A 16,725-nucleotide genomic window follows, 5' to 3' on the forward strand; every position below is an offset into this window, starting at 1 on the left:
GAGTTGAAGATATCAACTTAATTTTTTAAGTTTTGAAGAACTACAATTATTAAGTTGCGTCAGCTAAGTTTTTCAAGTTCTGACAACTAAGTTTTTTAAATTCAAGGTACTGGAACTTTCAAGTCTGTAAAAGCTTACTATTTTGAGTTCAGATTACCATCCCCTGTAATAATTTACTATTTTGAGTTTAAATTACCCCCCACATTAAATCATCCACTGACAGTAAACCAGTTAATTTATGCATGTTTATTTGAACAAATTTGCTACAAACAGCTTTACAATTCCACAATGTAAACAAGTAATGTTATGGCCAAGCAAATACATCAGGTTTCAGTACCTGATACCTCAAGATGACCGATAAACAGTTGTAGCCAAATTATCTGAACTTTCTGAATTCTGAACTTTGAAATTAGCCAAAAATTCAAACATGCAGGCTATAACAGTAATGGTGAAACAGCTTGCTTCTACTGAACAATCAATACTGTATCTCTTGACAGTAATATGACGGCTACACATAAAAGATTTATTTTTAGTTCAAATAAAGCACTTGTGTCCAGAGCAAATAAGGCACATGTCAATAAGTTGGGGAAATCAAAAGGAACAACATAAAAACTAAGGTGGTCTATGTGAAGACGTACAAAATATCCAAACATAAGAAATGAACAGACATGATAAAATAAATCTTCCCCAAGGACACTTGCCACACCAGCAAATATGTAGACTATAACAGCAATGCTGAAACAAAGCTTGCTCTGAGAAACAATCAATAGTCTCGTGACAGTTATATGACAAGTACAAATAACAGATTTGTATTTAGTCATAATAAAGGAACAACATAAAAACTATAGGGTGGTCTATGTGAAGACTTACAAAATATCAAAAACATAAATGAACAGACATGATAAAACATGATAATATAAATCTTCCCCGTGGAAAATTAATCACTGGTTTAACAGCTTGGTCTTGAAGCTCCGTACACGCTGTGAGCAATTGGTGGACATTTCCATGAAAATGTGCTGGATAGCTTCAAAGGTGTACCTGGTGTCTTTTGGGAACTCCATGTTCAGGGCATAAAGCAAGCCAAAAAGATACGCAAGCGCAGTCGGGGTGTCTGGGATGTCTTTCAGGACAATGGTTTCCTCCAACACAAGGGCAATATTAATGACTGCGTCGTCATTATCATCAAGCACTGTGAGGACCCCCATCTTGATGCCTTTCATCTGTTTGTCATCTGCATCAGTTGCCTGACAAAACAAAAACACCACTGAAATAATGTCCTGTAGAAAACTAGTCAATAAAGAATGATGTCTATTTGTGTATGGCCTCTTTGATATACAACAATACTAAAAGCTGAAGGTCTTCCAAGCTGCACTCACCAGGCATCTAGAGAAAAGCTTTTCGCCATTCTCCCGCAGAAATATGGGAAGACCTTCCACAGCTGCCTGTCTGCGATGACTTGTGATGTCAGATGTCTGTATTGGAAGAATATAAAGACAAACAAATACTTTTGTTTAGTTCTGTGAAATGTACTTCCATTTGTATTCCAATCTCTACAATTGTGCATGTAGGCAGATAAAATAATTGCAGGCTCTGTTAGTTTGTTAGTGTTTCTTTTTGTCTTTTAAAGGAGAACTCGGGTCAATTTTAACATTGAGCTCATTCTTTTGTAAATTTGGAGTGCTGTCAGTACAGAGAACAACGACAAAACCGTGTTGCCTACACCGTGTTATCCTCTTTTTAAAATTTGCACCCTGTTGACTTAAATGGGGCAAGTTTTAAACCTGCTTTTAGCCTCTTAACATCTTTGATGTGTCATTACAAGTGCACAGGTCATGTGAGTGATTCCTTCAGGGTGAACGCAAGTGAATCTGACTGCAGTAGATGTGAAAGATATGAATAAAAATGATGTTTATTCAGCCAGCGCACATACCTGTATTTACATCCTGTTTTCAGTCGAAGTCCATAGTAGTCGATTGTCGAGTTCACACGAACGTTTAGTTACCTATGATCACGCGCATGAACTCGACAATCGACTACTATGGACTTCGACTGAAAACAGGATGTAAATACAGGTATGTGCGCTGGCTGAATAAACGTCATTTTTATTTATATCTTTCACATCTACTGCAGTCAGATTCACTCGTGTTCACTCTGAAGGAATCACTCACATTGGCTGGGCACTTGTAATGACACATCAATGATGTTAAGAGGCTAAAATCAGGTTTAAAACTTGCCCCATTTAAGTCAACAGGGTGCAAATTTTAAAAAGAGGATACCACGGTGTAGGCAACACCGATTTTTGTCGTTGTTCTCTGTACTGACAGCACTCCAAATTTACAAAAAAATGAGCTCAATGTTAAAATTGACCCGAGTTCTCCTTTAAAGGGGGGGTGAATTGCTCATTTTCACTCAATCTCCTGTTAATCTTGAGTACCTATAGAGTAGTATTGCATCCTTCATATCTCCAAAACGTCTTTAGTTTTATTATATTTATAATGTAAAGATAGGCTGTACCGAGTCTTTCCAGAAAAAAACGAGCGGCTGGGGGCGGGCCGTGTGGGCGGTGTGCTATAGTGCTAACCGAGCTAACAACAACACAGAGAGACATTTGAAGCACTTTACTCACCGCATGCGACAGCGAACCTTTATCATTGTGACTGCTCGATCCTTAAGCATTAGACGATCTGCACATCCGTCGATATGGGCTTTGTTTATAAAACAATCATCGTCGAAATGCAGGGAACGAACAGTCTACACAACTCCGTTTATGCTCAGGAAAAACAAACTCCATCCACTGTTCCCTTAACGCTGGGTTCTTTGGGAATCTGTGCAGGGTTGTCTTGCCCTGGCAACCAAAAACACACTTCTTTGGTGACATTGACTTCCCTAAAAGCCGAGCATAGCGCTTTGAGGTAACGTACTGCTTTCGCTCTCTTCTCTCTCTGGTCTACGAGTGCGCGCGCGCCTGCGGAGAAGAGCCCTGAGGACCCATATAAGGAAATTCCGCCCTCTCTTACGTAAGAGAGAGCCATACTCGAAAAAAACCCTCCGAAACTTGTGACAAACCAGAAGGAGTATTTTTGGAACAAAAATACTCCTTCAAACGTACAACTTAACTTTTGAAACTTTGTCCATGTTTAGCAATGGAATCCAACTCTTTAACAGTGTAAAAAACTCAGTATGCATGAAACAGCAATTCACCCCCCCTTTAAGGATAAGTTCACTATTTTGCACTTTGAACCCCCTTTCTGGGTTATCTTTGATGAAATAGTGTTTGACGAACACTCAACAAACACGACTAACCAATCGGTGAGTTGCACATCTTTGAAAACGAACGTTTAGGGTTGATTTAAAGACAGGTTTGTGAATGCATGTAGCTAGCCATTCTGAAGCATGGCAGGGCCGATTCTAAATCAGCCAAAAGCTCAAGACTGGACCAATAGTCAAAATTCTGGTGTCAAACACTCTATTTCATCAACCCAGAGAGGGGGTTGAAAGTGCAAAACCGTGAATGTATCCTTTAAATATTACTGTATTAAATAGTCAATCAAGATGGAACTCGCTCACCAACGTAGCTGGTGCAAAAAAAGAATTGAGTTATATTACATCAAAAGTGCAGAGTGCTAGCTTGGTAGTTCCTTCTTGATTAATGGTTTAAATATTAGTGGACAAACTGAAGAAAAGGCCTTGTAGTCAATATAACAACCTGTTTGTCAAGCATTTCCAAAAGGGTTTCCATCTCTCGACTAAAGGTGCCCCTCCTGGCACGATACAATTTCAGCAGACGAGGGGTGAACATCTCAAGGGCAGCTGTAAATGTTCCCATCAGGTCCTTGGTGGTCACACGAGTGAACTCTTGACAAATCTGAATGAAACAAATACAATACAAATACAACAAGCTGATAGTGTGATTTCATTGTTATAATTAAGACTGCAAACTCAAAGCCATGATACAAATGAACCTACATACACTATTATGAAAAAAAAAAAACATAACACAAATGTAAACAAATGCACCAAGTTCAAGAAAAAAAAGATGCCTTACCTGTTCTTCAAGAAATAGACCGGGCCACCTCTCCAGAACCTCTGAGACCATGGGCTCCATCTCTACAATTTCCATTCTCCTAAGGGAGAATGTGATGTCCATCTTCTGTCTGATGAACTCCATGTCCTTGTTTTTCTTCTTCATGGCTTCAACCAGGGAAGACCTCAGGTCTTCCAAGTCATCCTCAGTGTAGCTTTCAGGGTGATCTGGTACATGGTTGACCTCACCTCGTTTTGTTTTTTTCAAGGAAAACCTTCCCTCCGGACCCCCATCATCATCATCTCTTCTTCGCCTGTTGACACCATGATCATCCGCCTCCTCCCTTCTTGATCTCCTGTTGACACCAACCTCATTACAACCAGCTTGACGTAGTTTTGATCTGTAGTTCCCCATCTTGTACTTTATGCTGGTTGTCCATCCTGCATATCCAGTACCACCACCAGGCTCTTTGAGGCAGGGATGTTTGTTGACAAGTTCAGCAGCAACAGAATCGAACTCATGTTTTTCAGGGTAGGCTTTCACAGAAAATATTTCTTGTGCCAACTTGTCCAGAATCTCTTTTTTCACATCTCTGGTTACATGTAAACCCTTCCCTGATATTTCAAACGTGTCATTCCCCTTGCGGAGTATCAGTTCAACGTCATATGAGAATTCTGGTACTGGGAACGGAGTGGGCCACTGTGAAACATTCCTCCTATATGTCCGCACAACTGAAGATAAGCTATGGATTGAGTCTGGAGATCCAATGATGGCTGTGTCAAGGGAAGAGATAGAGGAAGACCGAGTTGGTGTTGGAGGTGGTGGTGATGGCATGTCCTCATTGCTCCACAGAATATGCAAGACAGCCTTTTCTGAAGGTAACTCTGCTATGTCAGTCAGGTTGCAAACTGCCTGGCCAAAGTCTGAGTCTTCATACTGTATACAGAATTCACCCACAAGTTCAAGTTTTTGACGCAGTTCATTGTACAGTTCCTCTAAAGTTTCAGGAGCTTTGGTCAGCCGAATCTTACGGACGAGTTTGGGATTTATGTGGACCAGAAGCAACAAAGCCTGTGAGGACAAAAGAAGAACAGATATTTGCATGACACTTTAAACTGAAGCCATATACAGTCATGGCCAAAAGTATTGGCGCACCTCAAGAATTGTTGCTTTTAAGCAAAATTCGCACACTTTTGAAGGTTTTTTGATAAAATAACCAAACCAGGATATTTTCAATAACTCAACACAACTGAAACAACAATTGGTTTCCCTAAATGTAACAGAATATATCACCAAAATACTGCGGGAAGTGAATACTGTATGGTCGAAAGTATTGGCACCCTTCACAAGAAGTGTCTTTTGCCGTGATAAAAGCACACTTTTCATTGTTAAAATCCAGTGCTAAGGTTATGGGTAGTCAGACGTCAGCTGTGGTAGCACTCCTGAGAAATATCAGCCCATTTCTAATGGACAAAATTCTCCAGTTTACTTACTATACATTTCTGTTGGTTTAAATGGACAGTATGAGGTTTTCTTCAAGTAGAATCGAGTTTATTATCCTTTAGAAATGGGCTTATACTTCTCAGGAATGCTACCACAGCTGACGTCTGACTATCCATAACCTTAGCTGTGGATTTTAACAATGAAAAGTGTGCTTGTATCACTGCAAAAGACAGTTATTTTGAGTGCCAATACTTTTGACCATGCAGTGTTCACTTCCCACAGTATGTTGGTGATATTTTGTGTTGAATTTGAGGAAACCAATTTTTGTTGTTTCAGTTCTGTTGAGCTATTGAAAATAACCTTGTTTTGTTTATTACATAAAAACACCTTCAAAAGTTTGTGAGTTTTGCTCGAAAACCAACACATCTGGAGGGGTGCCAATACTTTTGGCCATGACTGTACCTTGAACACTTAAAATCAAGTCATTAACACATGACAAAATTATGAAAATATACAAACAGAAAGGTGCTTACCATTTCAATTTACTGCAGTAGCCAAGCCCTTGGGGTCACCATCAAAGTTCTAGCAACTTGGTATGCAGCCAATGGGTGGTAGTCGTTCAAAGTCTCTGGATCCAGGATCTCTACATCTGAGTGACAGTTATCAATGAGTTGGTAAGACCGATAATGTTCCATGTACCAAGATGATAACCTTGTGGTGACAAAATACACTTTCCACCACTTGTCCACCAATATGTGTAGTATTCTAAAGAATTCTGGCAGTCCACTGCATTCACCTGCAGACACTATCATGTCCCTCACATACTGGGTCCCATACAAATGTACTTCTTTGGCAAGAGACACATCATCTTCATTTGGGTACTTCTTTTCTAGTACTGTCCTGAGCTTTTCATCTAAAGATGATATTTTCACTCTATCTACACTACCAACATGCAATTTTGGCTTGAACAATTGCTGTGTGTCAAGAAGATATGCCATGAACTGTTGATGCTTTGTGGAAAGGGTGAGTAGTACATTCTTAAAACAGTGAGCATCATTAATTGCCTGTTTGAAAAAACTATGCTTAGACTCAAATCTAAACGTCCACAGATCCACTAATGGCCCAAAGCACCGTGTGAGATGCACATAGTGATCAATGAAGTGATGCTTTGGTTTCAACTTGAATTCAGGAAAGGTGTCAGTGAGTAACTGTCGATGGTCAGACAATTTATTCCCTAAGTAACATAATGTTCCCTCTGATAACGTAGTAGACACTGTAATCTCCACAATCTCTTTAAGGTCCATTAAAATTTCCCATGACTGCTCTTGTTCAGGTATATAGTTCCCGATCAAGAGAGGTAGCAGACGTAAAAGTGCCCAGTTTTCATGTCCGTTACCGTTTACCTTTCCAGATGCAAGGCTTGTCTTTGTAATTGCCTGTGGCTTGTTGACCAAATCAGAGAATTTGTATGGAAACTGTTTTATGCGGTTATTCAGTCCATCGAATGTAATGAAACCTTTTCTAATCAATTCTTTCAAACACAAACTTAACTCCACTGCGACAACACCTTCAAATAGATCATGCAAAAGATCAGGGGGAAATCCAGTAACTGGGTGGAAGAAAGACAACTTACTTAAAGCACAGGATGATTTAACACCATTCACACATGGGTTAGGCTTATCACTCAATTTGAGTTGTTCCACAAAAGAATCGTGTTGCGTCACAGTTCTCAGTGGAAAGTTCCTTGGCTCACAATTTCCAATTTGGTCTCGACTGATGCAACAAAATCTGCAGAATTTTTCGACATTGAAAGCTTCCTGAAAACCTGCTAAGCTATGTGCACCAAGGTTATCAGCACAGACACAGAACACTGTTCCCTTTACAAACGTATCTAGAGCCTCAATATACACTCCTGTCTTTTCAAGAAATCCAAGATCCTTAATCAAAGGATAAAGAAAGGCATCATACCCAAATTGTCTGACATCGACAGTTTTTCCAAGACAAGCCAGTTGAATTAGGGGGAGAGTAGAACGAAACTTGCTTGGTAAATTCAACAAAATCCAATAGACAGCAGTAATTTTATGGATTTTTTTTGAGGACCCCAAAGGATTACATAGTTCCAGGTCATCTATGTAAAGTCCTATAGAGATACTTGCATCTTGCACACCCAGAAGACCATTGTCTTTGTAGAATTGTCCGTCTCGAAAAGAGCAAAACTGACCTGGGTTGTCCCTCTGACTAAACACCAACTTCTCCACAAAATCTGGCTGTCTCAACAAAGTTTCAAGAACCTGGATGATTGAAACATAAACAAATGTTTGTTTATGGGTTATTTTATATGTATACTCAGTAGGCTGAATTACAGGGAACTTATCTTTAAAAAAAAGATTTCTCCTGTGATCAGTGGCCAATGCACCCTTTCCTTGAGTGCTTACAATTAATGGATTTGTTTCCAAGACAGCATCATTAATCTTATGGAGAATGTTGTGGCGAATTCATGATCTTTGGTTCAAGTGTTCAAAATCTGGTTCAGGTCTCAGAAGAAATCTTTCAGAGTCTAAGTTTCAGGTCTCAGGAGAAATAACTTTATTGACAAACAATAAAGTGAGAAGCCGGCTGGCCATCCGGACATCTGATCTTACAATGGTCTGCACACATGTTTTATACCCTTTTTTACGTCATTCAATGTCCATTTGGGTGTCCAATTAGCATTCATACAGTTATCTTTTTCTCTTTGCTCCTCCTTATCACTTCACCACGATTAGAGACACCTGCATTAATGTCTAATTTCTATTGGTGGTCATACTGGCGCATGCGCCTTATTAGATATGATTTCATATATGGTTTTTCGGGTACTTTTCCACTCTTGTCCTTAGACAGCCTTTCACACAGTTTTTATCCTGTCCTCACACAACCTCTTTTTTCAGTTTTTGTCCTCGTAAACACTTTTGACAGGTTCAGTGTTTCCCATCATTTTATTCCCTTTGACCTGTTCTCTCTGTTTCCCATGATTTTAGGCCACCTCTATTTTAGGCCTAGCATCCCTAATATCCATGCATTTAGATTGGACTCATGTATGAGAGATGAAATTCTCCAACACATCCCCCCTTTGGGACTAATTCAAGTCCCACCTTCAACTATTATTTTCCAGAATGTACCTTCATGAGCAAGTCACTCTTCTTTCTTCACATCTCCAATATGGTCAATATAGACCATCCATCTTTTACCAAAAGACCTCATCACAAAGGTACATCCTGGAGGAAGAATGAGACCAAACATCTCCACCCCCACTTGGCTAGGGTGGAGTAAAAGATCTCATCTTCCTGTCATATCATCATTTTAAGGGATGTGTTATTTAATACTTCAAACTTTCAACCTATCCTGCTGCATAAACTTGGAGTTTAATATCTATCCATCGGTGCCAGAGGTACTGCGCAGGCGCTTCCGGTGGCCTGGAGTGCTATCTGGGTTGCTCCATCGTTTCCAGAGGTGCCCTGGTCCTGCTGTTGGCACTATCTGGTGTTGGAGCAGACAGCGGGTTTTTAAACCACCAGTTGAGTCAGCTCTTGTTTCTTCAACAGTTGATGACCGCGCTTGCAAATAATTCCTCTTTTGCACCATAGCTATATACATGTTCCAGTGGCCCAAATGCAGGTAATTTTCTGTCTTCTAATTTGTTACATGAATATACGAAAACATAAAAAGTAAAAAGTAAAAGTAAATAAAGTGATTATTACTGATAAAAACATTCTTATCTTTTCCCTTTATGTCTGGTTGCATTACCTCGTACCACGGGCAATGACCTGCTTTAAACCTTCTAGCGTCCCCTCTCATACACTAAGATTATATAAGTAAACAGTTGGTTAATTATATGTAGCAGCATTCTAAATAAGATTATATGGGTATAATATATTCAAAAAGATTATATGAGTAAATATAATCAAAGAGACTATATGAGTGAAATATTTTCAGGAAAAGGGCCCTTATGAAAACAATAAAGAAATACAAAAACCCCTCTAACTAACTTCCTACTCTACCCACAATCTAATCCTTCTATCTATTTTTACCCCAAAATAAAATACACAGTGGGGCTATCTCCCTTCCTTACCAAAAACATAGTCATAAATGTATTAAAAGTAGTAAGGTGCCCTTATTCCTTACTCTACCATCCAGATCCTTATAAAAAGTCATCAACTCATCCATGCCTGGGCCAATGGAATGCACTCTTGTGTTGTTGCATCCAGTGTCAACTCCTGATTGTCCTATTAGCACATTGATCATCTGTTTGGCCGCTGCATTGGCTAGCACGGATCTGAAGAAAGGCACAACACAACAGAACAACAGAAGAAAAACAACAACAACCACGGCTATTATTATTCCCACCTTAATGAACCATTCTTTCCAGGACCCAAATATAGAGTCAAACCAGTATCCAATGTGTCTGTTTCTCCCCTCATTTCCAGTGATATCTTGTCTCAGGTCCTTCAGCTTCTTCATGGCCCTAGTAAAAGCTCAATCAGAGGCTGTATTATTTGGAATAAAGGTGCAACAGTCAATTCCAAACATCACACATACCCCTCCTTTTTCTGCCAGTAGCCAATTCAGAGCTTGTCTGTTTTGCCATGTCATTTTGCTGGTGTATTTTAGCTGATGACCTAAGGCATCCATTGCTTGATCTTAGTCTTAATTGTTCTGTTGATTGTCAGAGCTAATCTGAGATGGTATGCCGAATCTTGGGATGACTTCTTTGGTTACATTTTTTATCAGTTTCTGCTCCTTGGTCTGCTGAGGGTTCTGCTTCGACCTATATGCTAAATCTATGAAAACTGTATCTGTATCTTTTTCCTATTACTGATTTGATCATGTCCACATAATCCATCACTAGATGTTTGAAGGGTCCTTCTGGAACTGAGATAGATCATATTGGACTTGCTGTTCCTTTTCTGACATTATAGTCTTTTTTATTTTTCTAATTTTATTTTTCTAATAATTCTCAAATAATCTCCCTCCTTGCGCAATGGTCGAAACCATGCGCATCTGAAATTAAAATAGTAAAAAGGGTTGCTAGTGTAATTATTTGTCTTTTAATACTTCATTTGTCCAACAGTCTGAAGTTGAGGGTTTTGCTTATGTCTTCTTGACCAATGATAGACTTAATTTTATATTCAATTATCTATTCTAAATTCCAAGGTGCGAATACAACCAATTGTAAATTGGTAACACAACTCTGATGACAAAAGCTGCTGAATGTAGGCAATGTGTCATTCCCCGTGTGACAGTGTCTAAATGTTTTGAATAACACAGTTGGTCGATATCAGTTGCCATTTGATTGTGTTAAACAATGCTGTCATAAACCACAAATTTCAATGTCTAATAGATACATTTCTAGTAGGTTGGGACATGCTGTCATTTGAAAAAAAACATTATCAATGTCTCTTATCTGATTTGTCATTCATCTGTTAATTTAATTTCTCTTCAAAATCTTTTCTTCTGTTGCTTATTAGATGCTCTTTTAAATGACTGGAGATTTCAGCATAATCTCAAATTCATGACCAACAATATTAACATCGTGCAATCCCCGGTAATGACAGCACTTGTGACATCACGTGTTTGTAATTTGTGTAGTCACTATTTTTTTTCTTAAACCTAAAAAAAATTAAAAAAATTTAAAATTGACAATTGACCAAGATGGAGTGACCAGCACCATAGCTTTATCATCCACATTTTTGTTGTTGAACATATTATGTCCTCTTTTCCTGATAGAGAGCTCAGTATCACTCAAGCTTATATCAGCTCTGTCTTGAAAGCAGAGCCCAAAAACTCTCTGTTCAATGAACAACATCATCAATTATCTAATTATGCATTTACCCCTAGTTGGTTAATGCATTAGTCCCTCACTATGCTAAGTTCAGTGTCAGTTGTAGTTAATTATTGAGTCATGCAAACACTTCCCCTCCCATTTTTTTAATGCTTACAGCTGGACTAATGTCTATTGAAAGAAAGCAAATATAGAGTGTCAGTTTCACAGAATATAGAGAACTGCTGTTGGACCAGTGAATAATCAAAATACAATTAATATGGCCAATCAATGAAATGTGAAGCGGTCTCTGTAGTGATCATTGAAAACGCATCACCTGTGCCCACTCAGTAAAGGATGAAGTCCTTCTGCTTGGACCAGCGATCAGTTGAACTGGTTGGGCTGCTGTCTGAATGTTTCCCTCCTCATCTGATGCATTTGATCTGTCAGTCTTTGTTGGCATTCAAGGGTCTGGTGTCATGTTTGGACATAGTGGTTTGACTCTGGATGCTGTTGTCTCTCTGCCTCTCCTCAGTCTGGCTTTTGGCCAAGCCACGGAGGAGGCAATTTTGCATGATGGCAGGGTGGTTTTCTTGGTTGTTTCTGCATCAACACAGTCTTTGTCCATACCGGCCCTCCAGAAGTTTCAACTTCCTCTTTCAGAGGGGATGAAGGCCCACCAACTGAACGCCTCTTCTTTTCTCTGCAGCCGTGTCCTTATGTTTCTTGCTCTCACTTGTTGCACAGCCGTCCCAAAAGTTGTCTGGTGTCATTTGGAAATTAAACACTCAGAGATCCGCATGAATCAAATCATCCTTTATAAATTCTGCAACCATCTCTTTCAATTGTCCCTGCATTTCAGGAGTATCATCTGGTTGATAACAGCAGTTTCCCCATGCAATTTTAATAAAGCAAGTTCTTCTTTGCAGAAAAGAGCAAGCATTTTTCTTCTTTGCAGTATGCAGAAAATAGCGGTCTTTCAGTCTGTCTGAGTTGCCTTATTTTTAGTCAAATATATAGTATTTTTATCACTCGTTATATTGATCTCTACTCTCTCAAGCATTTTAGGATTAAATCAATAAGTCTCATTACTGTGAAATGTGTATAATACAGTATGGCTGTTAAAAATGTCTGTTTATGGTCACCCAATCCTGCTCATTCAACACAATGCACAAGTTATTTTAAGTAACACGATCCAAAGATCTCAATTTCTGCAATGGCTCAAATCTAAAACTGTCCCCCAGGGACAACAAGATGCAAACATCACAGGCTACGTCTTTAGAAAACTCCAGTGTTTTTGATGGCCACCAGTTTGCGCAATCCTCCATATCAATCCCTGTTAGGCCTGCTTATTAATTTAATTCCCCCATAGACCAGTCAACTAACATTTAAGCAATTTTTATATTTTCCTTCAGGTTAATTTCGTATCAATTATTTTTATTCCCTTAAGACTTAAATTTTTCAACCTTATTTTAACCTTCAATCTTCTTACGACTTCCATCTATCAACTTTCATTTAACTTTCTTTTCTCCCTCATTTACTCGCACATTCTTTTTACTTTCTTTATCACTGTGTTCACATTCTTAATTCTTTCTCAGACGAAAACTTTAAAATTGTCATTTAAATACTGCTCTACTTTCAAACCCACATTAATACACGTCACTTTCACATTATTCCTTTCTTTTACACCTTCTGAGTGGTCATTTACAGTTATGGGCTAAATGCCCTGCTGCCCTTGGTCTGTTAACTCCTGTCTCTGCCCTTCATTATCTATGAACTCTTTTTCTAACCAGAAGTGATTCTTAATAGTAGGCTAGTTTTAATGCCTCTTGAACATCATTCTCATCTTTTCTTTCTTTCCACAATCCATTCTCCTCTGCCTCGTAATTATCTCTCACTCTAGACCACGTGTTCTTTTTCTTCATGTGTCAGAAGGTGAAAAAACTGCGATGACAGTTACAAAATAAAATCTCTCAAAGTGTTGTTCAAAGTGTATGTTAGAAATGGTTACTCACTTTCTGGTTTATATGCTAGCCACAACTAGGAAAGGTGAACTCTTTCTCTCTATCTCCCTCCTTTCCTTCCTCACACACACACATGCAGTCTCACTATCTTCTTGCAGCCCCTCCTTTCTGCCTCTCTTTCTCATATCACAGTCACCTTTTACTTTGCTATATGAGAGAGAAACAAGTGTTCTTACATGATTCTAGTTTCTTTTTATAAATGAATATCGTTCTTTTTCAAACAGTCTTAATCTGTGCATTTTACGTGCACACACTTTTACTTTATTTATTTTATTTTATTTTTTGTAACAATGAAGAGGCAAAGCCAAATTATTTCAATTTTTTTTTTTTAAGATTTGTCTTCCCGTTTCCTCTCCTGCCTCTCCTATTTGTCCACCATTGCAACATTTCCAGTTGTTACTGACTGCTCTTTTTGACAACTGACTTCACTTCTGTCTTTTCATGAATTTCTACCAACATATGACTGGTATGGTTGGGGTTGCTCCTCAAAACTACCACTACCACCAGTTTTTCCAGTGTCCAAATATCTACCTGTGCTGGTCTAATTTCTCCTCCCTATCCGACTTTAACTTCAAAAACTGCGCCACTTTCCCACCTCACTGGCCTTATGCAAGAACCCACTGTCATGTAGAGGTTCTGCAATATTATTGCTCCTCCCAGCCCCTGAGGCCAATACATCCCTGCATTTCTTTTCAGGTATGGGATATACAGTGGTTTTAGTTTTATTTCTGAAGTGGATAACATTAATTCCAGAATTAGAGACTTGGGCAGGCTGAATTTGTTCAAATGTGGCCTTAGGGCTTCAAAAGTTATTTGGTTTTTAATTATTTCAGTCCAATTCACGTGCGGCCATTCAATTTCAAGTTGATTAATATTTGTAATTTTTACCACATTTCGCAGGAGTTCATCTCTTTTTTGATTAGTCAGTTCCTGTCTTTGTCCTTCTTCATTTATGAATTCCTTTTCCAACCAAAAATGATTTCTTATGCCTTTTGTTAGTTCTAGTGCCTGCCTTAATTTTTCCTCTTCTCTTTGCCTTCTGCTCCACCTCCTATATTTATCTTTTTCATAATCGGTAAGTCCGTCCCACATTTCTTTCTTACTTTTTAAACTTCTTGAAGAAAGCTTTATCAGTTTTCTGTATTTCCTTACTTCCCTTCTATCTTCTTTGGTTCTTCACTTCACATACAATTATGCTTAGTTTAATTCACACCTCATTCATACACCCGGGATTTCAATCACACACTTTCATTCATTCATTTGATATTATTATTATTTTTTTTTTTTTTTTTATAAATGCAGAAACAATGCTTGTTAGCTCAGTCCTTTTTTAGCAAAGGCTGTGTTTCTCTGTGTGGATCACAACGCCTGCAGTCTGGCAAATGGCCAAATAATCGACAAGGCCAGCTTTTTGGAATATTTCTTGTTCTCTGATAATTATATCTTTGTACCCTTTTTTACTAATTTGCTTTTCACCATCCATCCAATTTTAGTTGATGTAACCTTGTATTATTTTAAATCAAGTCCTCTGCTTAGCTTTTGTTAAATTTGATTTTCACTTGCAGCTCAACATGCTTATAAGATTTATTGCTAGTGCCTTTCTGGTAGTATGCCCAGAATAAATTTGATAGCTTGCTCTGAATAAACTTGGCAGCCAGCCCAGAACAGACCGACAACTGACCAGAATAGATTGACAACTGACCAGAATAGATTGACAACCCGCCCAGGATAAACTGACAACTAGTCCAGGATAAATTGACAACTAGCCCAGGATAAATTGACAACTGGCACAGAATAAATCGACAGCTCGTCCAGGATAAATTGGTAATACCAAAATAAACCAGACAGCGCATCAAAATAAGAGTGACAGCCGACAAAGTAAGCGGACAGCCGACAAGATAAGCAGACAGCTGACAAGATAAACAGACAAGCCGGCAAAATAAACACTCAGCTGGCAAAGTAGACAGACAGCTGGCAGTATGCCCGGACCGGACAACCGGTACTCCCTCCTCTATGCTCTGGCCGTATGCCCAGACCGGACAACCGGTACTCCCTCCTCTATGCTCTGGCCATATGCCCAGACTGAACAGCTGTTACCCCCTCCCCTCTGCTCCTTTGCATTTTTCTCTGACTTAATATAATGATAATTGTATATCTTCTATTCAGTTTTACTGAGACCACTTATTTCAACTTGTTCTTTTTCTTCAATAAAACTCATTAGCAATTTTACTTAAAACAATGCTCTTTTTATACATATATATATTTAATACTCATTCAGGTTTTTTAGTTCAAAACACTTATTTCAGCTTGTTTTTCTTTATTATCTATTTATTTTATAAAAAATTATCAATTTTCCCTTAAAAGAATACTCTCTTTACACATGTATTGAAAACTCTTTCTTTGTTGTCTTTCTGCAGTCCTCTCTGTGCTACTGATAGCGCTCTAATAATAATCTGGCACCACGCCCGGACCGGACATCTGACTACACACCCAGACCGGACAAGCACCCCTTCTCTGCTCTTCTCCCTAAGATTTTCCTATATCGTAATATAATAATGATCTTATATCTCCTGATCACTTTTGCTTTAACCCACTTATTCTATAAAAGATCACTAATAATTCTCACTCGAATTAGTGTAATTTTACACACCCACATATATATATATATATTTAATATCCTCTCTCAATCCTCTCTCTGCACTTCTGCAGATATTTTCTTACAGACAGACAAACAAATAGTGTGCTTTTGCACCTTTTGACGCACTTAATTCGCACTTCTTGCGTTTTTAAGACAAACAAATATGTGACGCAATCTCCACGCCACTACAGCGCACCTCATACGCTTACACGCACTTCTGCGTTTAAAACAAATAAACATACATGTGACGCAATCTCCACGCCACTGCAGCGCACCTCATACGCTTGCACGCACTTCTGCGTTTAAAGACAAACAAACAAATATGTGACGCAATCTCCACGTCACTGCAGCGCACCTCATACGCTACACGCACTTCTTGCGTTTTTAATATAAATAAACAAATATGTGACGCAATCTCCACGTCACTGTGACGCAATCTCCACGCCACTGCAGCGCACCTCATACGCTTGCACGCGCTTCTCGCGTTTTTAATATAAATAAACAAATATGTGACGCAATCTCCACGTCACTGTGACGCAATCTCCACGTCACTGTAGCGTACTTCTTACGCTTACACGCGCATCTCGCGTTTTAAGACAAACAAACACACAGTGCACTTTTCTCGTCTCGTTATTCAAACAGTCACAGGCTCAAACACTCACTCACACACACACATACACTCACACACACATACCATGCATGCGTTTTCTCACACACCCAACACACACACACACACACACACACACACACACACACACACACACACACACATATTTGAGCTTCATGTTTACTCTTTACT

At 38.9% G+C, this 16,725-nt stretch overlaps 1 protein-coding gene across 1 annotated transcript in view; it reads right to left on the reverse strand.

The window, feature by feature from the left end:
- Positions 1-227: 227 nt before the first annotated feature.
- LOC308705638 (uncharacterized protein) overlaps positions 228-16,725 on the reverse strand; it is a gene marked incomplete at its 5' end in the record, with an annotated part of 24,097 nt that continues 7,599 nt past the window's right edge. Inside the window, 5 exons of the mRNA XM_081390732.1 lie at positions 228-1,244; positions 1,377-1,472; positions 3,707-3,865; positions 4,046-5,095; positions 9,629-9,779. Of these exons, the coding sequence (XP_081246858.1) occupies positions 942-1,244; positions 1,377-1,472; positions 3,707-3,865; positions 4,046-5,095; positions 9,629-9,779 (1,759 nt within the window). The 3' untranslated portion in view covers positions 228-941. The remainder of the gene's footprint in view (positions 1,245-1,376; positions 1,473-3,706; positions 3,866-4,045; positions 5,096-9,628; positions 9,780-16,725) is intronic.

Source organism: Scardinius erythrophthalmus (genome assembly GCF_964197995.2).
Source record: "Scardinius erythrophthalmus genome assembly, chromosome: 2".
In the NCBI taxonomy this organism is placed as follows: domain Eukaryota; kingdom Metazoa; phylum Chordata; class Actinopteri; order Cypriniformes; family Leuciscidae; genus Scardinius; species Scardinius erythrophthalmus.